General features: G+C 37.8%; 1 protein-coding gene across 4 annotated transcripts in view; it reads right to left on the minus strand.

Moving 5' to 3' along the window:
• Positions 1-428: 428 nt before the first annotated feature.
• The window catches only part of dhrs11a (dehydrogenase/reductase 11a), a 63,031-nt gene continuing 39,467 nt past the window's right edge, over positions 429-23,992 (minus strand). Inside the window, exons 2-8 of one of the 4 annotated variants that reach the window (XR_007425111.1) lie at positions 13,664-13,873; positions 9,248-9,342; positions 8,148-8,277; positions 6,814-6,906; positions 6,069-6,134; positions 3,895-4,803; positions 429-3,320 (exon numbers count right to left, since the gene is read on the minus strand). Coding sequence is in view for 1 of the 4 variants with exons in the window: in XM_022665732.2 (XP_022521453.1) it covers positions 4,762-4,803; positions 6,069-6,134; positions 6,814-6,906; positions 8,148-8,277; positions 9,248-9,342; positions 13,664-13,873 (636 nt within the window). In the remaining 3 variants the exon portion in view is untranslated. Of the gene's footprint in view, positions 4,804-6,068; positions 6,135-6,813; positions 6,907-8,147; positions 8,278-9,247; positions 9,343-13,663; positions 13,874-23,992 lie in introns of all 4 variants that reach the window. The other 3 variants (XR_007425107.1, XR_007425106.1, XM_022665732.2) reach the window with 3 other exon arrangements.

Consider the following 23,992-nt stretch of genomic DNA (forward strand, 5'->3'; position numbering starts at 1 on the left):
GGTTGATTAATTGGAAGAATCATCTGTAATCATTTTCAAATGATGTTTTTGTGCTAAACATAAAATATGCATTAATATGTATTAATATGATACATGTAAATAATATTAATATGATACATGTAAATGTAAATAATTGTATTTAATTAATAATCTTTTTTAATCTATTCTATTGAATGTTAAAACAAAATGTGCAATTTACTTGATGACTAATATAGTCGATTGTGCCAGGATGGGGGTTCTTATAAGTATATAAGATGGATTTATATAGAAACGTTATATCCTAAAGGTGCTGCCACTATGATCGGGAGATTGCTGGTTCGAATCCTGGTCATGCAGCTTGTCATCAGCTGCTTTTCCAAGTTTTTTACTCTTAATAACCATCAGACAAAAGAAGCACACGGGAGACAGAATGAAGAAATCGCAAGCAGTTCAGTTCTAATGATCTTTTAAAGTTTAATTCATGAGAACTTCAGCCATGTTCATACACACCTCGGCAAAAGAAGGACTCCTTTAAAATGTGCACACATGAAAGTTAGTCACATGATCCTAGGAAATGGTGTCAGTGTTTTACTATATCCTTCAGCGAGAGTCCAAGAAGTGAAAACCAATTTTACTACATTTATAATGTGATTTCATGATACTGAGGTACTTCACTCGCACTTCATTCTCCTGTTTGACATCATGCACGTTATGATGCAGGTTTTTAAAGAAAATGAACGAGCGTGAGCTCTTTAACTCTTTAACTCTTCGCTGGTGTGCAGTTGAGGAAGCTCTTAAAGCTCTTGAAGCAACAGGCATTGAGCTTAATGCCTAATGCTTACGGTACTTTAGACTCGGCAAACTGGATTGAAAAGTTTAAAATATGGAAATCGAATTACAGGTGGATCCATTTCTGGTTATGAGAAAGTTATGAGAAACTCTTAGCTACAATCAAAGGTTAGAACACTTAAAAAAACACAATAATCATCATTGAACAGTAGAACACTTAACATAACGCAATTATAATGCATTACGAGGTGCCTTACAAAGTCTTATAACACATCTGTAATTTTTTTCTTACACTGACAGGTGTTTTTTTAAAGCAGATTTTGGTCTGAGGGCAAACTCCACAACATGCTATTAGTGTGGAAAAGCAGCAGCCAAATGCTAAAAAAATTAACCAAGTCTTTGATATGGAGTTTGTTCGATATGTAGTTATATTGGTTTAATGAAGGCTTATGTAGCCTTCCTTAGAAGTTGCATGCTGAAGCTGGGATTGAGGTGGCGCTCAAGTTAACAGCATTGAAGCTAATTAATCATTTGAAAAATGGGACATTCTTTTAAAACATTTCCAAACAACAGTTTGCTAAAGACTTTGCCAAAATATTATATTTGCATTTATAGTGTTAAGCTGACGCTCTTGTCCAGACAGTATGTACCACTTGTTTTTCTATATTTTTCCAGTGTTTTATGGCAATTCTTCCGTATTTATCACACTATAAAACTCACTTAAAATCCTTAAATTTTCCCAAAACTTGTCAGTGCCACTTATGTATGAATTTTAACAGTCAGGTCCTTTTTTTTACAGGAGTTTCAGTTCAATTCTCCAGCAGTATTAGCATTACTCACTAACCGCGCTAAGCGCTAGCTCTTTCGCCATCCAAAGGTAAGTATATCGGACTGTAGCCTGCTGCTAACCCCGGCTAGCACTGCTGGAGCAGCATTAGCATTAGCCACTAACCGCGGTAAGCGCTAGCTCCTTTGCTGTTCAGAGGCGAGTATATCAGACAGTAGCCTGCCCGTTTATCATGTTGAAACAAGCTACATGGGACAAACCGCTAGCTGATATCGCCCAGGCTTATCGGAACACTTAGGGTTCCATAGCGTAGTGCTATCATGAGGAATTGATTAGCACTAATGGTTAGCCGCTAATGCTAATGCTGCTGCAGCCAGCCTTAGAGGAAATCTGGAAATCTAAGCTTACTGTAAATAAACAGAAGTGCTTTACTCACGAAAATAAACAGTTTTCAGGAGAGAAATGTGTGTAGATTAACATCCAGCTCTCATTTGACTTTGAAAGAAAATGTTTTTTTTTTTTAATTACAGTTTTGTTTACATAGCTTAGCTTAGCTTTGCTTTAGTTACCCCACCACTTCCACCCCCCAGCGGCAAGAGCTGCTAAATTAGAACAGCAACATGGCAACACCCTTGTTCCTTACTAGTGTCACATAATGTAGTACTAGTGTCCTTATAATCTGGTGTGCCTTATGTTTGAAAATAGACCAGAAAATAGACGTTTATTGATAGTTCGCATTATAAGCTGGTGCGCCTCATATGAAAATATGGTAACAATAAAAATAAAAACATGGTAACAAATATGTCCCACTCCTAATGTTCCCGATTGTCAGTGTTAGTTAGCATTGTTAGGCATACCAATAGGGATAACAATGCACAATACAGTAATTATCACATTCAAACACAATGAAGTATGTCCACAGATAGACATTGGACAGTACTGTGTGTACAACTGATTTAATGAGTCACAAAAGTTGTGATAAACTGTACTATATATTTGCTGTGCAGCCATATTGGAATTTGATTCAGTCATATGAATTCAGTCTTATATCCGAATAATGGTGTGAAACCCCTAAACCCCAGCATACTGTACATAAAACTTACATAAAACTGATTTAAAACTTTAGAGATGTGTTAAAAGCCTTTATGAGACATTTAGACCCCATTTACACCTGGTCACTTCAAAGAGAACTAGTATTTGGGTTTTATCCTGAAAACAAAAGATTGGTTTATAATCGCTAGTCGGTCTGAGACCAACTTCTGAAGTTGTATCTGTTTTAAATGCATCTCAGATCATCTAATACAATTATTTAAAAAATCTGAGTATTTGTTTTCAAATGCGCCTCAGATCACCTTCTAAAGGTGTTTGAGTGATCGGATTCGTGTCTGTTTTAAATGTGTCTTAGATCACGTTCTGAAGTGGTTTGAGAGATCGGATTTGTATCTGTTTTAAATGTGTCTCAGACCACTTCTGAAGTGGTTTGATTGATTGATCAGATTTGTATCCATTTTAAATGCATCTCAGATGATCTTCTACAATAGTATCAGAAATCAGAGTTTTGCATTTGTTTTGAATGCGTCTCAGACCACCTTCTAAAGTAGTCTAAATGATCAGATTTGTATCTGTTTTAAATGTATCTCAGATGATCTTCTACAATAGTTTCAGAAATCAGAATTTTGCATTTGTTTTAAATGCGTCTCAGACCATCTTTTGAACTTGTGTGAGTGATCGGATGTGTATGCATTTTAAGTGTATCTCAAACCACCTTATTTGTATCTGTTTTAAATGTGGCTCAGACCACCTCCTAAAGCGCTTTGTTTGAGTAATGGGATTTGTATCTATTTTTGATTGTGTCTCAGACCACCTCCTGAAGTTTTTTTTGAGCGATTGGACTTGTAACTGTTTAAAGCGTGTCTCAGACCACCTCCTGAAGCAGTTTGATTGAGTGATGGGATTTGTTTCTGTTTTAAATGCGTCTCAGACCATCTTCTGAAGTTGTGTGAGTGATCGGATGTGTATGCATTTTAAGTGTATCTTAGACCACCTTCTGAACATGAGTGATCCTATTTGTATCTGTTTTAAATGTGTCTTAGACCACCACCTGAAGCAGTTTGTTTGCGTGATGGGATTTGTATCTGTTTAAAGCATGTCTGAGACCACCTCCTGAAGTTTTTTGTTTGACTGATTGGATTTGTATCTGTTTTAAATGCATCTCAGATCATCCCCCTACAATTGATTCAATAATCAGATTTGCCTCAGTTTTAAATGTGTCTCAGACCATCTTCTGAAGTCGTGTGAGTGATCGGATGTGTATGCATTTTAAGTGTATCTCAGACCACCTTCTGAACATGAGTCACCCTATTTGTATCTGTTTTAAATGTGGCTCAGACCACCTCCTGAAGTTTATTGTTTGAGTGATTGGATTTGTATCTGTTTAAAGCATGTCTCAGACTACCTACTGAAGTCATTTTTTCTTTAGTAGTCAGCTCTGTTTAAGTGTGTTTTGGATGTGTTTACACTTGTATTTTTAAGTTTATTTTATGTTTGCCTTATCCTAATATAATTCTGATACTCAAGATGCAAGAAGTGATGAGGTGTGAATGGGGTCTTGTATAATTCGCTATAATTGTGTCAGTAAGTGTTATCTGTATATATAATTAATTATAATTGTTACTGTTACGTGATTGGGTGTTTTCCTGTCCTTCACTTCTTAAAAAACAGATATGTTATATGACCTAAGAACAAATAAAGAAACTCATATGTGCAACTGACGGCATTTTGTTCCTGTAAAGGTGGTCGGTACGGGTTCTGTCTGATCATCGTACGCGATCTGGTTAGCCCCCGTTCCGTTTCCAGTTAAAAACAACAACTCCCCGTACTAAAAGAATTCTGTTCACATTGAGGCAGCAGTGTATCTGTAAATTGGAACAGAACCAATCTTCTATCTCTCTCTCTCCTTTATGTAGGAGGAAGAAAACGGACCACTCTCGCTCGGCATCGGATTTTGTGATCTGTTACTGTTTCCTCCACCCTGGTTTTCCACAAAGCAAACCCAAATTCCCTTCAAAAATCCACTGTTTGTTTTAAAACTAGGTGTTGTACATGTTTAGTCCAGCAGGTGTTGCCAGAGAGCCACGGCTGCTGCTGCTGCTGCTGCTGGCTCTGTCCTCTCCTCTGACACGTCGCTCTGCCCATCATCACTGTTGCTAAGACACCTGTTCCACCGGCCGCAGCTGCACATCTCCGATCTGAGGATGAACACGGATCAGAGAAAACACATGAAAACATAGACAATCAAATATTCCATAACTTCACATTCCTAACATTACAGTAAATGAATCTGATGATCGATTAAACACACTATTGACACTGGAATCATGTTTAAAAAAATAAAAGCAATATTTAACGATGTACAATACATGGGGAAAAAGTATTGGGACACATTTTTCATTCACTGTTTCTTCAAAATAAAGGGCATTAAAAAGAATTGATGATTGATTTTGTTGGAGAAACTGTCTCTACTGTCAAGGGAAGCCTTTCTACTAAATTCTGGAGAATTTAATTGCATTCAGGGACAGTAAAGTCAGCGAGATAGTGTGTTTATATTTATCTGCTCCACAGAGTCAGCATATGTGCATTTGCACATGTGTGTCAGCAATATGTGCAAAATAAAGTATATAAAACAAACATTTATTAGAAGGGGTGTCCAAAACATTTGGCCAAATAGTATATTTAATTAACATTTTTGAATATACAGCTCTGGAAAAAATAAGAGACCACTTCAGTTTCTGAATCAGTTTCTCTGATCTTGCTATTTATAGGTTTATGTTTGAGTAAAATGAACATTGTTGTTTTATTCTATAAACTACAGACAACATTTTTTTTCCAAATTTCAAATAAAAATATTGTCATTTAGAGCATTTATTTGCAGAAAATGGGAAATGTCTGAAACAACAAAAAAAGATGTAAAGCTTTTCAAACAAGTTCATCTTCATTAAGAGTACAGAAATCAGTATTTGGTTGAATAACCCTGGTTTTTAATCACAGTTTCATGCATCTATGCATGTTGTCCTCCACCAGTCTTACACACTGCTTTTGGATAACTTTATGCCTTTACTCCTGGTGCAAAAATTCAAGCAGTTCAGTTTGCTTTGATGGCTTGTGATCATCTATCTTCCTCTTGATTATATTCCTGAGGTTTTAAATACAATAAATGGTCTGTATTACCACCATTTTATTACTGAGTCATGACAAAAAGCACTCATTCAAGCAAGCAGATCTCAGAACACTACAGAGATTTTATATTATGCTGGAGAGAGAGATATAGAGAGAGAGAGAGAGGTGGGTAATGGGGTGTGTAAGGTTTTGATTATATTTGTCTCTGCAGTTGGAAATCTAATTTGGTGATTTGATTTGCAATAACAATAACAAAATGAAAACAGGCTACAAGTGCAGAACAAACAGTTTCACAATTCAGTCTAATGACAGATGTAGATTTTCCTCTGTGACTCACCTGAACATGTGGAGGAGCGCTGAGAACATATCTGACTGCACTGGCTATATCTTCAGCTTTCAAACACTGCATAGAAGAAAACAGCACAAATAAAAAATGCAGGCTTTTAGAATATACCAATTAAATGTTTGCACACCTTCTCAGTGAATGCTTTTCTTTATTTCTTTCTTTAATTTATTTTCTACCTTGTAGATTTACATTATAGACATGAAAACAATTAAGAGACACATATGAAATTACATAGTAATTGAATATATTATTTATTTATAATATTAAATAAAGTGTTTGTCAATCCCACACAATCCCCTGATCTAAACCTGATGAACTGAGATGGTGATTTAAGGTGATTTGGGATGAGCTGGAGCTTCACAGTGTGAAGAAAAAGCAGCAACTATTGTTCAGCACCTCCAGGAACTCCTTCCTTCAAGATGCTGAGAAAACTATTCCAGGTGACTCTCCCTCATGAAGAAACTGAGATTAAAATACCAAGAGTGTGCAGATCTGTCCTCAAAGATAAATGAGATACTTAGAAGAATTAAAATATAAAACATATTCTGGTTTGTTTAACACTTCTTGTTTACAGAATAATTCTGCATGTGTTTCTGTATAGCTTTAATATAGTTTTCAATAAAAAGTCATAAAAAGAAATAAAACACACTGTATGAGAAGAGGTGTGTTCAAACTTTTGACTTAACTTTTATTACTGTGTATAAAACCATCAATGCTTAAAACTTCCACAGCTCACCTTTATACTTTCATACACAGCTGCAGCTTTCTCTGGATCACTATTATGGTGCCTAAAGGCGAACTCGGTTTCCACTATGCCTGGAGATATACACTAAAGAGAGAAACAAAACATTAGCATTAACATTCACAGTTAGCATAAGCATGACAGCTACTTCAATCCTAAAGAATTAAAAAACATTTTTTTAATGTAGCTGAGTTGCCGAGGCATTTCTCTGGTGCATCTGGTTTGCTTTAGTTAGATACAGACAGACAGACAGATAGACAGATAGATAGACAGATAGACAGATAGACAGATAGAGACTAAGATAAAGCGAGAAAGACAGACAGACAGACAGACAGACAGACAGACAGACAGACAGACAGACAGACAGATAGATAGATAGATAGATAGATAGATAGATAGATAGATAGATAGATAGATACTGAGGTAAAGCCAGACAGACAGATAGATAGAGACTGATGTAAAGTGAGACAGACAGACAGATAAAGACTGAGGTAAAGCAAGACAGACAGACAGATAGAGAGACACAAACAGACAAATGGATAGATAGACAGACAGAGAGACACAGACAGACAGACAGACAGACAGACAGACAGACAGACAGATAGATAGATAGATAGATAGATAGATAGATAGATAGATAGATAGATAGATAGATAGATAGATACTGAGGTAAAGCGAGACAGACAGACAGACAGACAGATAGAAACTGAGGTAAAGCAAGACAGACAGACAGACAGACAGACAGACAGACAGACAGACAGACAGATAGATAGATAGATAGATAGATAAATAGATAGATAGATACTGAGGTAAAGCGAGACAGACAGACAGACAGACAGAGACTGATGTAAAGCGAGACAGACATACAGACAGACAGATAGAAACTGAGGTAAAGCAAGACAGACAGACAGACAGACAGACAGATAGATAGATAGATAGATAGATGTTTTTATTGCTTATTTAAGACTACATTGCATGCCACTGATATATATTGAGGCCATAATTGTATATAATACCTTAAATTAATTTATATCAAACAGACTTGCTTCTTTGCTTCCTGGCATTGTAAGTGTGAGTAAAAGTAGGTTTGGCAGCTGAAATCTGCACTAGCAGACGTTTTGTCTTTGCTAACTGCGTGAGAAAGCACTTCAGCAAGTGTCTGAGGTGTTTTGCAGTTTTAAAAGTGTTAAAAACTGTGGTTTACGATTATTAAAGTGCTGTGACAGAGTATTCGGAAAAGATGTGTGTGTGTGTGTGTGTGAGTGTTATCTCTATGTCAGTCTCTGAATCTGTGTAGCTGTTTATCTGTGTGTGTGTGTTTATCTCACCGTGGCGCGGATGTGTGTTTTAGCCTCCCGCAGTTCCTGTCGGAGCCCCTCGGTGAGGGCCGTCACAGCGTATTTGGTGGCGCCGTAGAAGTGCTCGTCCGCGTTCGCCATCACCTTGTGCCCTGCCATACTGCACACAAACACACTACAATTACCTCAGTGATGTGGTCTAAAGAAGCAATACAACAAATACTTGGCAACTAAAATTAAGCCGAAAAAGGGCAAAAAAGCACTTATGAATAGAGATAATTGATTTCTTATTATTTGAAGTCAGATTACAGTGTTACAGTGGTAGGGTTTTTTAAATAGCAGCAGCAGGAAATATATTTAGGCATAATTTAATAAATTAAAAAATGTTAACACCTTAGCCCATGTTTGTCGGGTTTCTTAATTCTTGGTCCTTTCTGTTCCTGTCTTGTGCTCTTGGTTGTTTTCCTCATCGTGTGCTCTTTAGCACATGGCTCTGTTTTATTCCTCTTTGATTTCCACCCAAGCCCCTCCTTGTCATAAGTGTTCCCACCTGTGTCTTATTTGATTTGTAACCCCGCCCCCTTGTTTTCTTCCCCAGGTGTTCCTTTTTTTCTTTGTTCTCTGTTGTGACTTTTGACCCACAGTTGTGCTTTGTTTGTTCTTGTTTGTTATTTGTTATTTATTAATTTCATTTGTTTGTTTGTTTGTTTTGTTTCTGTTTATGTTAGTATTTGTTGTTTGATTTACAGTCTTTATTGTTTGTTTCATAGTCATTGTGTTTTTTTTTTTGTTTGTTTTTTTGTTTGATTTCAGTATGGCTACTAATGAAACCAACTTGCACTTGCATCCAGTTTTTTTATAAAGTTGTGCTATTTTATACACAATAAAAAATATACAGTATATTAGTAAATAAAACATTCATTCATTAAATAAGGTATGCTTGTGTGTTCTGTGGGCGTGTCCACAGTGATGTCACTGTAAAATCCCTAAAAGTCTTCAAGGGTAGGATACTGTGGTGCATCCTCTGTTGGAAGCTTTTTAGAGGAGGATTTTAAGCAGGAGTTACACCTGTAACTGTATCATAAAAGCAAGAAATACAATTCCACCATGCTGGAGAAGCAGACAGTGACCTGTTGATGTTGATAATGTGTCCGTCGTCCACGTTTCTCTCCTTCATGGACTGGTAGGACTCACGCGTGCAGATTGCCAAAGCAAGCACGTTCACCTAAGAAGTTGTGAGAATACAAGAAGAATTTCACAACACATTGATTAATAAATACTGTGTCAGGACCCAAAATGCAATATATAAACCGGTGATCAAGCACACCTATTATCGCAGATTTTCATTTTTAACAGAGAAATGCGACTCACATGTAAATCATCACACGTCAGTGTGTCTTTGCTATCGTAACGACAGGAAAAGTACACCTTGTTCAGCTGGAAATGCACAAAACATGTACTAGATGTACTAACGTATACTAATTCTCTTGAGAAATAAGGTAATTGCTATTTGGACATTAGCCAGATATAAGATTTAGTGTTTAGTGTAAATAGGTTCTAAGACTGAATTAAAGATTCTCTAAGGTTTTAAGTAAGAGCCTGACATTTTATCACTCTCACATACGAGCCTGGAGGCCTCAGCATTTCCTCTTTATTGTGTGAATGTTAGTCTTTACCTCAACACTGATTCACACAACCCTGCTCTGATCACCATTCAGGACTTCTCCAGCCCAGATGCTAAACATTCCCCATGCATGTGCATTTGTTGCCATGGCAAGCAGAGCAGCATGGAAGCTGCTCTGCTGCAGACAGGAAAGCTCTGCAGAGGGTGGTGAAGGCTGCACAGAGGATTGTTGGAGTCAGCTTCCCCAGCACCATGGACATCTACACCTCCAGATGCAGGAAGAGGGCCACCTGCATCAGGAAGGATCCCACCCACCCAGCACACGCACTTTTTGTCCCGCTTCCCTCAGGACGGAGGCTGCGGAGCATCAAGTGCAAAACAACCAGACTGAGAAACAGCTTCATTCCGGAAGCTGTAAGACTCTTAAACTCCACTTAACAACACACTGCACTGACACACAAGGACAATTACTGTACAAACACGGTCACTTTACCCGCACTGAGACACTTTATTTTCTACTGCTCTAATTCATTTCATGCTGCTATAGCACATTTGCACTCTGGACTTGTTGCTGCAACCTGTCTACTCTTTCTATTTATTTCATTTTGGGGTATTTATCTTTAACTATTTTGTATATTCTATTTTTATTGTATTCCTTTATTGTACTTTTATCTATATATCTATTAATAACAGCTCTTGGGTGTAAACTGGATCGTGAGATCACAATTTCGTTCCACCTCATGTACCACATAAGATGCGAATGACAATAAAATCTCCTTGAATCCTTGAATCCTTAAAGAGAGTGTGTGCTGGTGTGTGTGTGTGTGTGTGTGTGTTTATGTACATTTCCAGGGCAGAACTACAGAAAAACAGGGGTTTCCAACATTAGCAAGGCTAAGAAACCAGTTCTGACTTTGTACAGTGTGTTTAAATGTTTCGCCTTATAACTGAAAGTGCAAAACTAGTCCTGTTTGGTCACTGAGGTAACGGTCATGGTTAGCCTTTGAACTTCCTGTTACAGGAACGTATTTGCCTATAGAAGACATTAGACATTAGAAAAACTACAGTCACCTATAGCAGAATAATCTTTGTCCATTTAAGCAGCACCACCAATCATATAGGAGCACTATGTAGTTCTATACTGTAGTTACAGACTGTAGTTCTGTATCTGTGTCCCTGTATACTTTATTATTATTCTCCTTTCACTCAGTTCTTTAATGCTCAGAACCCCACTGTCAGGAAGACCCAGGCAGGGAGACGAGGAGACGAACGCAAGTGCAGGTAAGGGCGAAATAAATAAATAATTTATTAAATAAATAACAAAGATAGACAAAGAAACAAGTAAACACGTAACAAAGATAATAAACCAAAATAAACGAGGGAGACTAGAGAACATAAAAAAACTAGAGATAACAATAATAAACAAACAGGGAATAATAACAAGGAACTAAACTCGATAAATAATAACTAACAAACAAACCGTGAGTAAATAAACAAAGAAGCAAACAAGAGACTGAATAAATACAAAACAAAACTGGGCAGGGATATATACACAAGGAAATAAACAAGAAGCTAAACTAGACAAGGAGAACTAAACTAAGCAGGGCAAGGGAGAAAACAATGGAAATAAACAGAAAGCTAGAAATATACACAAGAGATAAACAGAGGTAAACACGGAGCAATGACTAGGGCTATCAGACACGGAGAAACATGGAGAGACAAAACAACAGGGGTTAGTGCAAAGACCGACCGAGACAAAGTGGCAGAGGAGGGCTATTTAAAGAAACAGGAAACACACTATAATTGGAAACACCTGGGGAAGGGGCGGAGCTACAAATGAGACAAGTGGTGGAAAAGTACTGAGACGGGAGACACAGGGGAGCACAGGTCACGTGGGGAAGACACACAGAGACATGAGACAGGGCCAAGACGTGACACCCACAGGAGAGAAAACCACCACAGATCAGCTATTCTTCTTCTTCTTCTTTTTATTATTATTATTATTATTATTATTATTATTATTATTATTCGGGTGGTGGGTCATTATTATTCTCAGCACTGCAGTAATTAACACTGATTAGCATGCTGATGGTGTATGAGGTGTTAGTGTGTGTTGAGCTAATGATACAGTAAGTAGATCAGATACAGCAGTGCTGCTGGAGTTCTTAAACAGCATCTTAAACAGCAGTTACTATAGGTAGGAGTGTGCAATAGAGTGGAGAACGGTGAGTGAAGAACACAGTGCTTAAAACCACCAGCAGCACTGCTGCACAGCACATAACACAAACACATCACTTCTGTGTGGTTCTGAGCACTAAAAAGCAGGATGATATAAGGATAATATTAAAGTATACAGAGAAACAGACACAGGACTACAGTCTGTAATTATAATAGAACTACAACGTGTCTTTTTACTGTATGATCAATAGAGATGGAAAAAATGGATTTTGGGTGTAGAAACAGTGTATATAACAACAGCAGCTACTCAATTCACACTCTGCTGCCGCCAAGCCACCGGAACGACCACATATAGCACAGCACACAGGTGATAAAAAGACTGTTAGCATGCCTGTAGCAACACACCCCATTAATCACACTCCATTAACTTCAGCAGTGAAAGAGATCTATAGCTGAGGGGAAGTAGGAGTCATCGGTGATGAGAGTAATGCTGGGTTCTCTATCTGACCATATTGATTGTGAACGTATACACTCTATATACAGTCGGCCACTCCATTACAGAGGGAGTTCTATTACTGTATCATATGTGATATATGATACACACTACACCATGCACTTATTGGTAGTGAAGATGGAGCTCCATCATTCCAGAGAACACAGTTCTAAAACTGCACCACTGCTCAATTCTGGGGGCTTCATTATTAGGAATGATAACAATAGATTAATGCTTAACTCCTACAGAGAGTCCTATTCTATTGGCAATACTTGTTAAGGCACATCTGTGTCAGCAACAGGTGCAACTTAAAGTAGCTGACTGCATTTAGGAGGGGTGTTTTCACAAACATGTGGACATATTGTGGGAAAAAAGCAAATGTTAAATACTTTAAATAGCCTGTCTTCACAAATGTAATGATTTTGAATCGTTTACAGGATCACATAAAAGACCAAATAATGGAGCTCTGAGTGGTTCAGTGGTCTAAAGCACTGCCACTAAGATCAAGAGATCACTGGTTCGAATCCTGTTAATGTAGCTTGCCATCAACTGCCAGAGCCCTGAGAGAGCACAATTAGCCTTGCTCTCTCTGGGTGAGTAGATGGCGCTCTTTCCCCACATCACTCCTAGGGTGATGTGGATCAGCACGAGGCGTCTGTGAGCTGATGTGTCAGAACCGAGTCGCTGCACTTTCCTCCGAGTGTGCTGTGATGCTACTTCAAAAAGAGGCGGAGTCTGACTTTACCCTCCTGGTGTTGTGGTACCACTTGAGACTAGTGGCTGAATTGGTGGAACAATTGGCTTAATTAAATTGGGAGAAAATGGGAATACATTTAAATTAAAAAAACAACAAAAAAAAACAAATAATATTCAATAAAGCCCTTAACAGCCCATTGATCTCATTCTTAACACTAATACTTGTTGAGGGCACTGTCAACAATAGTTGCAAAGTGCAATAATTAATGTAACAGTCCGTACATTTGTGGTGAGAATGTGTAAGTGCACTGAGCATGCTAAAACATACTTTTAAAACATGAAATATATGAATAAAATATTTTTTTGTGTGGATTAGAAGCACGATGGTTATAATCAGGTAATAGGAAAAAAGTTCCGGGACCTACCAAAAACCCTGATTTTTAAATACATTTACAAATAATAAATAAATGTGACTTTGCACGAATGTGAGCAAAAGCACATTGATGAGCATTTATTATGTATAATATATGATATAGTTTCACGCAGATGACTCACGTCGATCATGTTCCTCCAGCCGTCAGTGCGGCCGCTGAGCAGCGGCTCGTTATGAGACAGGCCGGCATTGTTGATGCAGACGTCGACCCCCTGGTAAAGGGTCTTGATGGCGGAGAACATGGAGAGGATCTCCTCCTCGTTGGACAGATCACACTTATATGGGATCAGGATACCGGTGTACCCCGCACTCTGACACTCTGCTGCTAGCTTCTGCAGAGAGAGAGAGAGAGAGAGAGAGAGAGAGAGAGAGAGACAGAAAGACAGATGTATTTAAGTCAAGCCAAAATCAATCCATCCCTTTATTGTGTCATACATTACTGTAGTTCAGGGGTCGGCAATTAAGTTTGGCCGTGGGACAGCTATTTTCCAAAGCCATTACAGGGTGCTTGTGTTGTCAGGGTCGCGGCCCAATACACTACCGCTGCCCCGGCTAGTGAATTGGGACAAAGCCAGGAAAAAAAACACCCTTATAAGGAGCCCAACAATGGGTGGAAAAACGAGAATGGGGAGGAATGTAAACAAAAGCTTACTATAGAAGCATTTAATTAATTTTTTTTCATTATCGTTCATTATAGTTAAAGCAACCTCATGGGCCAGATGTTTCATGCTTGTGGGCCGCCTATTGCCAACCCCTGACCTTGTTCTTCCTGAGTTAAGGGATTTCAAGACTCTACACACCACCCACACATATAATCAAAATAAATAAGAATGGTCTAAATCAGGGATTCTCAACCAATGAGAATGGGAGATAGACTACTCTTGGGATGGGAAAGCACTGATTAGTGGTCCGCAGACCATCTTTAGAGGGAGGAAGTCCATAGTGGACCAGTACCAGTGGACCACTTTTGGGTATGTGCAGAGCTTGCCGGTTAGACACTAAAGTAGACAGTGCTCTTGAGAAAGCGCAAAAAAGTGCAAAAAAGCGCAAAAAAGCGCAAAAAAGCTTAAACCATTCAAATGTTATATTATATGACCCCGCGCGTCAGCTGCGCCAAACTCTGATTACCATTGTGTCTGCTGTGAAGCGTCACACAGTGAAATTCCTCAAGTGTATTTAATATATCCCATTAAAAACTATGCAGGACTGAAAAATACCTTTATTCTCTTAAAGATACCACTAATACAATATCCCATTTTATGAATGGAAAGCATATTGTAACAAGCATATTGTTAAAAAGAAAAGGCTACTGAAGTGAGTCACTCTTTACCATAAAAAAAAATCTGCCTTACTGCCTCACACTTCACTACAGCTCTTGTCTGAGAACCATAAGATGAACACTCCATTGAAACAAAGTAGGAGCAAATCTTATCACTTCACTCTGTATTATCCAGCGCCCGCATCCACTTTAATGTTTAACGCTCACAGATAGATAAAATAAAGTAATTATACTGATCTGAGGTCAGATCCTCCAGCCTTTACTGCAATTCTCATCCACTGTCTGCTAGCATTTAAGCTGCTGATCCCAGACATGAATTAGATTTACAGTGTAAAAAATAGGGGAAACAATTGCAAGATAGGGGTGAGAAATAAGGCTCTAAAATAAAAAATTTCAGGATCTTTTGTGATATCGTTCTTGACGATATCAATAAATACTGAATATAAAAAAATCTTAAATATTTGATTTATTTCAACAATAAACACATGCAATAAAATAAACCATAAAATATCATTTTATTTAATAGAAATAAAATTTTTTTTAACCTTTTGTCTTTGTTTTTCAAACAACATTAACTTACCACAAGTCTGATTATAATAAATCGTGGCACAGTAATATTGTGATAAAAAAAAAAAATCAATATTGTGTTAATAGTGGTGAGAGTATTTTGTATAACGGTGTAGATTTGCAGTTTATATTCATGCACTAAATATTCTTCAGTTTAGTATTTTTTATTTGTTATGTTATTATTATTTCAAAAAAATGACTATTGTGTAATTTTTTGTCTTTGTTTTCCAAACAACAGTAATTAACCACAAGCCAGATTTTTATATATTGTGACAGTAATAATGATAAAAAAAAATCCATATTGTGATAATAGTGATAATTAATAATAATAATAATAATAATAATAATAATAATAATAATAATAAATTATTATTATTATTATTATTATTATTATTATAATCATTACTATTTCACATAAATTGAATATTGAATAATCTTTTGTCTTTGTTTTTCAAAAAAACACTTAACTTACAACAAGTCTGATTTGGTATAAAATAATAATAATATTTTAACAAAATGAATTTTTATAACATAAAAAAATCATGAAGTGCTGTATATATAGCGCATTAATATAAACTGCAAACAAACACAATTATGCAAAACACACAATTATACAAAAATATATACTATCACAATACAGATTTTTTTTAAACCACGATATTACTGTGACCTAATATACACCCCGTGTGCAAGTACCCAAAAAAAGTTCACGTCATTATTGAAAAAAACATTAAATAATAAAAAATGGCAAAAATGGTTACAAGTTACATTCAAAGAGCAAAAAAGACAAAATGTGCTCAGTTCTAAAAATATAGTAAGTAAATATAATAAATGCAGAACTAGATGGAGGGACTGACATGCACACACACACACGCGCACACACACACACACACACACACTCACACACACACACACACTCACACACACAGCATCAGCTGGTATCACTTTGTGTCTGGGTCTGTGTGCAGGTCAGACAGTGAGGTGACAGACAGACTTGCCAACGGCTCAGCATGACTCTCTCTCTCTCTCTCTCTCTCTCTCTCTCTAACTTTCTCTCTCTTGTCCCTTCTCTCTGACTCTCTCTCTCTCTCTAACTTTCTCTCTCTTGTCCCTTCTCTCTGACTCTCTCTCTGACTCTCTCTCTCTCTCTCTCTCTCTCTCTCTCTCTTGTCCCTTCTCTCTGACTCTCTCTCTCTCTCTCTCTCCAGCTTAATCACTCTCTCTCTCGCTCTCAGTTCAACTGAGTTCACTTCAGGCTCCTTTTTTTGGCTCATTCATTGTTTGCTCTGAAATCAAGGCGAAATTAAAGAGAGTTTATGCTGCTTTTGTTGGAGTAACTGTCTATACTGTGCAAGAAAGACTTTCTGTGAGGGTTTGATTGCATTCAGCGACAAAAGCATTAATAAGCACCCTCCCAATTCCTCAACTCATCCCTAATAAGTATTGGTTGGAGAACCATCATTTCTGAGAACTCAGTTCTTCCACTGCACTGGTCTCAATGCTGAAGTGCTTAAACACATCTGTTTTAATTTTAGTTTACTGTACTATAGCTAAACGTATTCCTTGAAAAAGGGGGTCCATAATTTGGACATATATTTGGATATATATATCTGGGAAAAAATAAGAGAACACCTAAGTTTTGAATCGGTTTCTCTGATTTTGCTATTTATAGGTATATATTTGAGTGAAATGAACATTGTTGTTTTATTCTATAAACTACGGACAACATTTCTCCCAAATTCCAAATAAAAATATTGTCAGAAAATTGGCAGAAAATGAGAAATGGTTGAAATAACAAAAAAGATGCAGAGCTTTTAGACCTCAAATAATGCAAAGAAAACAAGTTCATATTCATAAAGTTTTAAGAGTTCAGAAATCAATATTTGGTGGAATAACCCTGGTTTTTAATCACAGTTTTCATGTATCTTGGCATGTTCTCCTCCACCAGTCTTACACACTGCTTTTGGAGAACTTTATGCCTTTACTCCTGGTGCAAAAGTTCAGTTCAGTTTGGTTTGATAGCTTGTGATCATCCATCTTCCTCTTGATTATATTTCAGAGGTTTTACATTTGGTAAAATCAAAGAAACTCATCATTTTTAAATGGTCTCTTATTTTTTTCTATGTTTAAAGAGGAAAGTGAGGCCTATGCAGTATTAATACAGTGTACAATAGACGTTATCACACACTGTAACATACTGTACTGCACTCTAAGAAATATAAGTACAGATTTGTACTTAAAAGAGTACAAAGCTTGTCGCTGGGGCTGTACCTTATATTAAGGTTCAAAAAAGTACCTTTCAGTGAAAGTACTTTTTTGTACCCATGGTTTTTGTGCCAGTATAGATTATAAAGATTATAAACATTGTCATCAACTAAAAATGGCTCAAAAACTTGATGATACAAAATTGTCTGGCTTTCAAATAAAAAATGTGCAATTTAAATATATATTGTTCATTAGTACAGTGATGCAGAACACTGAATGTACCTTTTGGCTGGTTAAATGGTACAAATTTGTACTTATTGCTGTTAGAAATTACTTTGTACTTCAGAGGGAACAAATCTGACCCTGTAAAGAACAATATTGTACCTTTGAGGGTACAATTATAAAGAATGTACCTTCGAGTACAAAAAAGTACTCATATCGTACCTCTGTTTTTTAGAGTGTGTATACAGGAGTTAAGCACTCTGCTATACTGCTCCAATACATTGATTAATATGTGTATTGATGTGTTTGCTGGTGGAAAACGCTTCAGTGTCTACCAGCCTCGCTTGAGTCATTTCCTCTGTCAACATACATCACCCGTAAGTGTGCACACACACACACACACACACACACGCTTCCAAGCTTCCTTCTCATCAGAATTACACAACACCTCCTCTGGCAGTGATCTGCCCACCAATTTAACCCTTACATGTTGCTGTACAAGGGCTGTGTATTGGCGAGAACATACTGGCGATACAATATGCAACATGATACTGGGGTTCCGATTAAATACAACATAAATGCAATATACTGTATTATTATAAAAAACAAATATTTATAAAATTGTTTTTTATGCATTCAAAACAGTGGGATCTGAACAGCACTGCCCTCTAGTGGGCGCACAACATTAAATTAACCACTTCTGACACCAATCTTTACATTTAAACTAATAATAAAAAAAATCAATTTAGTGTTAATAAACACACTGGCCAGTTTTCAACCTAGTTCATAAGATAACATCTCATAACTTATTATTTTTCTAAAATAAAATAAAATAAAGTTTAAGAGTTCAGAAATCAATATTTGGTGGAATAACCCTGGTTTTTAATTACAGTTTTCATGCATCTTGGCATGTTCTCCTCCACCAGTCTTACACACTGCTTTTGGGTAACTTTATGCTGCTTTACTCCTGGTGCAAAAATTCAAGCAGTTCAGTTTGGTTTGATGGTTTGTGATCATCCATCTTCCTCTTGATTATATTCCAGAGTTTTTCAATTTGGTAAAATCAAAGAAACTCATCATTTTTAAGTGCTCTCTTATTTATTTTTTCCAGAGCTGTATACATATAAAAATTCAGCTTTGTTAATTCATACAGTATAATTTCCACAAGTGAGATAACTGCACTGATACATGGTATTATTGACTGAGAATACTAAATAAAGAGGCAGAAGGAATCACTTTTGGGGCTGCTGGGCTTTTTAAACTCACTCCTGCAGCATAATGAGGTTGTTTTTGTGGTTTGTGTTATTGTAGGGTTTTTCTGATTGGCCGCAGTGCAGCGGGATTCACTGGAACGGCTGTTCTTCACACAAAGCGGCCAAAGCAATGACAGTATAATTATAACCTTCAGTTATCACTCTCCTACACTCGCTAGCACTCCAGCTCCATTTCAGAGACTCGTCTATAAAAACAGCCTTTCACTCGTTTTACATCCCTCTCTCTCTCTGTTTCTGTATTCATCTCTCTCTCTCAATTTAGTAATTATCATTACCCCATAGTGTTGCTAAACTACCTCTCAGTTTCTCTTTGGCCTTTTTGGCCTTTTGGTCTGTCACTTTTTCTGTGTAGTTTGTTCATTTTCCCTCTCTCTCTCTTTCACTCTCTGTTTCTCTTATTATAGTAAATAACATTACACTATGACCATTTATAGGGCTAATGTTGCTGAATGACCCCTCTCTCTCTCTCTTTCTCTCTCCCAGGGTCTCTTCATCTCTTTCTCCACCATCACTTCCCCTTTTTTCACTATTTACTGTCTCATTCTTCTTTCCTTAGTTTTTCTTTCACATTCATGCTGTGCCAATCTCTCTCTCTCTCCATATTTCTTCCACTCTCACTGTCTCTCTCTCCCTCTATCTCTATTCTCTCTCTGCCTTTGTTTCTCTTTCTTTCTTTCTTTCTTTCTTTCTCTCTTTCTGTCCTTTTTATTTTACTCTTTTTTCTGTTTCTTCACTGTTTTTTCTCATAGTGTGTGTTCTCTCTCTCTCTAGTTCTCACTCACTGTCTCTTTCTTTCTCTCAACATCTCTCTTTCTCTCTCTCTTTTTGTCTCTTGTTGTGCCTCTTTCTCACTCCGAACATCTTTCTTTCTCTCTCTTCCTTCCCTGTTGTGCTCTCCTTTTCTCTCTCTCTCTATCTCTCTCTCTCTCACTTTTGCTGTGCCTCTCTCTCTCCTTCTATCTTGTCTTTCTCTCTCCTGGTGTGCCATTCCCCTCCTATATATCTGCCTGTCTGTCTTTTCCTTTTTCTATCTCTATCTCTCTCTCTCCCTCCCTCTCCATCTATCTTTCTCAGTCTCTCTCTCTCTCTCTTCTGCTCTGCCTCTCTCCCCAACCCCCTGTATCTGCAGTAGGTAGTGTTTTCCCTTTTTTGCCTTTTTCCTGTCAGCAATGTGTGTGTGTGTGTGCGAGAGAATGTGTGTGTGTGAGAGAATGCTATGAATGAGAGAGAGAGAGTGTGTGCGTGTGTGTGTGTGTGTGTGTCACGCAGGCTAAACTACAGAAACGTTTGCAGTTTAACAGTCAGGTTGCTCAAACTAACCGCCCATCTGTTCACTCAAATCATACCAACACACACCGCAAGAAGAACAACACACACACACACACACACACACACATCCTCTTTAATTGCTGAACATCATGCAGCATGTTCATGAGGCAACTCACTACCTCATAAAAAAGATACTACCTCATAACGTATACAAATATGAGCATTCTCAAGCTGTCCCCTAAGGTAACACTTGACTGTTCCATGAATTTAGTCACATCAGTGTACACTGGAGCACACAGTCAATTACTGTGGACTGCACAGTGAATTACACAGCTAATTCCATGTTTAATTAGACAGTCAATAACTACCAGTAATCACTTTCAAGTGTGTAATTTCTATCAAGAAACATCAAAAACATAAAAAACAAAGTGAAATTAAATTCACATTAAATTAATGACCACTGATACCAGCTTATTATAAATGTTAAACTGCAGACTTTAATTCTGATACTTATTCAGTAATCAGTGTTGGCGGGATTTAAAGGGTTAATCAGATCCAAATTCCATCAAAGAGAAACAAAGAAAGGGAGAGAGAGAGAGAGAGAGAGAGAGAGAGCCCATCCCAGAGAAAATGATTATTATAATATAATTATAATTATTGATAAATGATATAATTATTATAATAATCATAATTACTTTCTGTTATAAATGTTATTATGTCTGTTATGTATGTTCATACCATTGTTGTTAATTGTTATAAGGCTTTGGCAACACTGTAATTCACAGTCATGCTAATAAAGCTACATTGAATTGAATTGAATTGAATTGATAAAGAGAGAGATAGAGATATAAAGAGAGGCATAAAGAGAGAGAGAGAGAGAGAGCGAAAGCAAGAGAGAGGGATAAAGAGAGAGAGGGAGGAAGAGAGAGTGAGAGAGAGGGATAAAGAAAGAGAGATGGGCAGTGTGAGGAGAGGAGATTGGGTCAGCTGGGGTTGGAATGAGCTGAATGGGAGGCCTATGTTTAGGGGATTGGGCACACTAATGCTGATTGGCTCTCCAAAGGGAGAGGAGACGCATCAGAGATTCTGATTGGCTGTCGCAAGCACCCCGGGACATGTGGGCCAGGCTGGGACATGAGGGAGATGAGGCCAGAGTAAAAGAAGAGGGCAGATTTTTGCATGCAAGTGTGTGTGTGTGTGTGTGCGTGTGTGAGCATGTGTGAGTGTAGTGTGTGTATTTTTTTAGAACAGCAAAAAAGAGAACAATGAGATGACTACACTCACTTATCACTTATTTGATAGAGCAGTTTAAGTACTTTTACTAATGCTCTGTTCATAATGTTTCTTTTTCTTTAAATCTGCTTTTTCTATACTGTCCTAACTGTCCTTATTCTTTTTTCTTATTTCGGCAGTTTCTCCATTTATAAGAACTGGCCACATTCATAAAGCTGAACTTGTAGAGGCAAAGAAAAAAATCAGAACAAAATAGAGTGGAGAAAAAGTGGTTTCCACTTGGGTCTCGACTGCCCCTATACCATAAGCTGTTTGAATAGCTCCCTTATTGTGGCATCACAATAAGGAATCTCAAATAGAACCACCCTGGCACCACCCCTCACCTGTCGAGCCCCACCAGAGCCCCACCCACTAGATCAGTTGAAGAATCTCCATTTCTGTCTGCTGTTCACAGCAGGATTAGCCAGTAGACTTCTTCTGAGTGAGGGATCTGTACCTGCTGTCCATGGCAGGTCAGCAGATGAGGGAGATAGATATAAGTACTTTTAAATAATTCGCTTTGTGCGTATAAGCAGCTCTGCATTTAATATATTTTAAAGTGATTATAAAAAAAGAAAAGAGAAAAGAGGCTTCCTGTCAGAAATGAATTTGAATGGCTGAATATCAGGAAGACGTGTAGAGTGAGGTGCCCTTATGAGTAACACTGTAAGGAAGCTGGTAAGAGTGGTTAAACAGGCCTGACTGGAAGAGCTGAACAGACATAGCCAGGGCTGGAGTGTTGCTGGGGGTGTGTGAGAGGGCACAATGGCACAACCTCCACGCCCTCACGCATGCATACTTACTAAACACACACACACACACACACACACAGACACAGTTAGGTACTTAGGTGTATGGTTCTCTTGTCTGGAGGGCAGCAGTTTAACACAACACGAGCTGATGATCACGTTCCTTCTCTTTAGAATGTCTCTCTCTCTCTCTCTCTCTCTCTCCTCCCTAAGGCATCATGCCACTGAATCACTGGACCAGTGTGTGTGTGTGTGTGTGTGTATGTGTGTGTGTGTGTATGTATGTACTAAAGACTTTTACAGACAGAGTGCGAGTGTTACCTCAGAAAAGTTACTAATGGTAAAAAGTAAGTCAGTAAGGTGCTGGTCCAGCGGTCTAAAGCGCTGCCACTATGTTTGGAAGATCACTGGTTCGAATCCCAGTCATGCAGCTTGCCATCAGCTGCCAAAGCCCTAAAAAAAACACAATTGGCTTTGCTCTCTCTCTGGGTGGGTGGATAGTGCTCTTTCCCCTCATCACTCCAAAGGGTGATGTCGATCAGCACAAGGCATCTGTGAGCTGATGTATCAGAACCGAGTCGCTGCACTTTCCTCCGAGAGCGCTATGATTGCGGTGCTACTCTGCAATGCTAGTCTTCATCCTCCTTGTGTTGTGGCATGGATGGAACAATCGTCCTAGCTAATTTAGGGAGAAATAATAAATAATTAAAAGTGCTATAAAAAGCATTCTTTGAGTGATGCTATGATTATTATTAGAGGAGACAGAAACAGTTGGAAGTGCAGACTGGTGGTAATATTATTCAAATGTAATTAACTGTGTATAAATAAATACATATCCAATTGGTTGTTTAGTCTATTGTACTGTACAATAGTGTGCCAAAAGTCATGGGACAGCAGTATGTTAGTTTATTTTGTTACCTAAGTGTTACCTCAGGAAACGGCTTGGGAACACCCGTACCTGTATAAGTTCTGAGGTGCTATCTTGTAAGTGAAGCTGAAAACTGTGCAGGTTGCTCAGTTTAAGGTTTGATTTGGACACTACATCCACATTCAATGCAGGAGACCCCACACACATATCCCACAGACCAATGCAGCATTTTTATCCTTACATGGGATGTGACAAAAGTCATGGTACACTGGCTTTGGCCTTTTACAGTACATCCAATAATAAAGGCATGTCAGTGTATAACATTATGTAGCCTTTAAACCTTAACATAACAGCGACGGAGAGAGAGAAAGAAAGTCAGGAAAGAAAAGACAGAAAGAGAGAGACAGAGAGAGAGAGAGAGAGAGTAAGTGAGATCTTTCAAAAGAAGCCAAAAGAAAAGCGAGAGCTGATCAGAAAATCAGAAATTTAGCAGCACAAGAGACTCCCAGAATCCCACAGAATAGAAACACACATACACACAGCAGGCACACAATCTGGAAGACTAAGCCTTAATGTGATGAAATGTGAGCAAGTAAGTTTGTGTGATACTGTGTGTGTGTGTGGTGTGTGTGTCCTCGACCTTTGTGTCTAAGACACCTAGCTGTTAGATTACAGAAGAAGGAGATGAAAAGAAGACTGTAAAACAATTATATCACACTGACGGAGTGAGGGAGTGCCACCATCAC

The sequence above is a fragment of the Astyanax mexicanus genome, chromosome 1 (genome assembly GCF_023375975.1).
Source record: "Astyanax mexicanus isolate ESR-SI-001 chromosome 1, AstMex3_surface, whole genome shotgun sequence".
Classification (NCBI taxonomy): Eukaryota; Metazoa; Chordata; class Actinopteri; order Characiformes; family Acestrorhamphidae; genus Astyanax; species Astyanax mexicanus.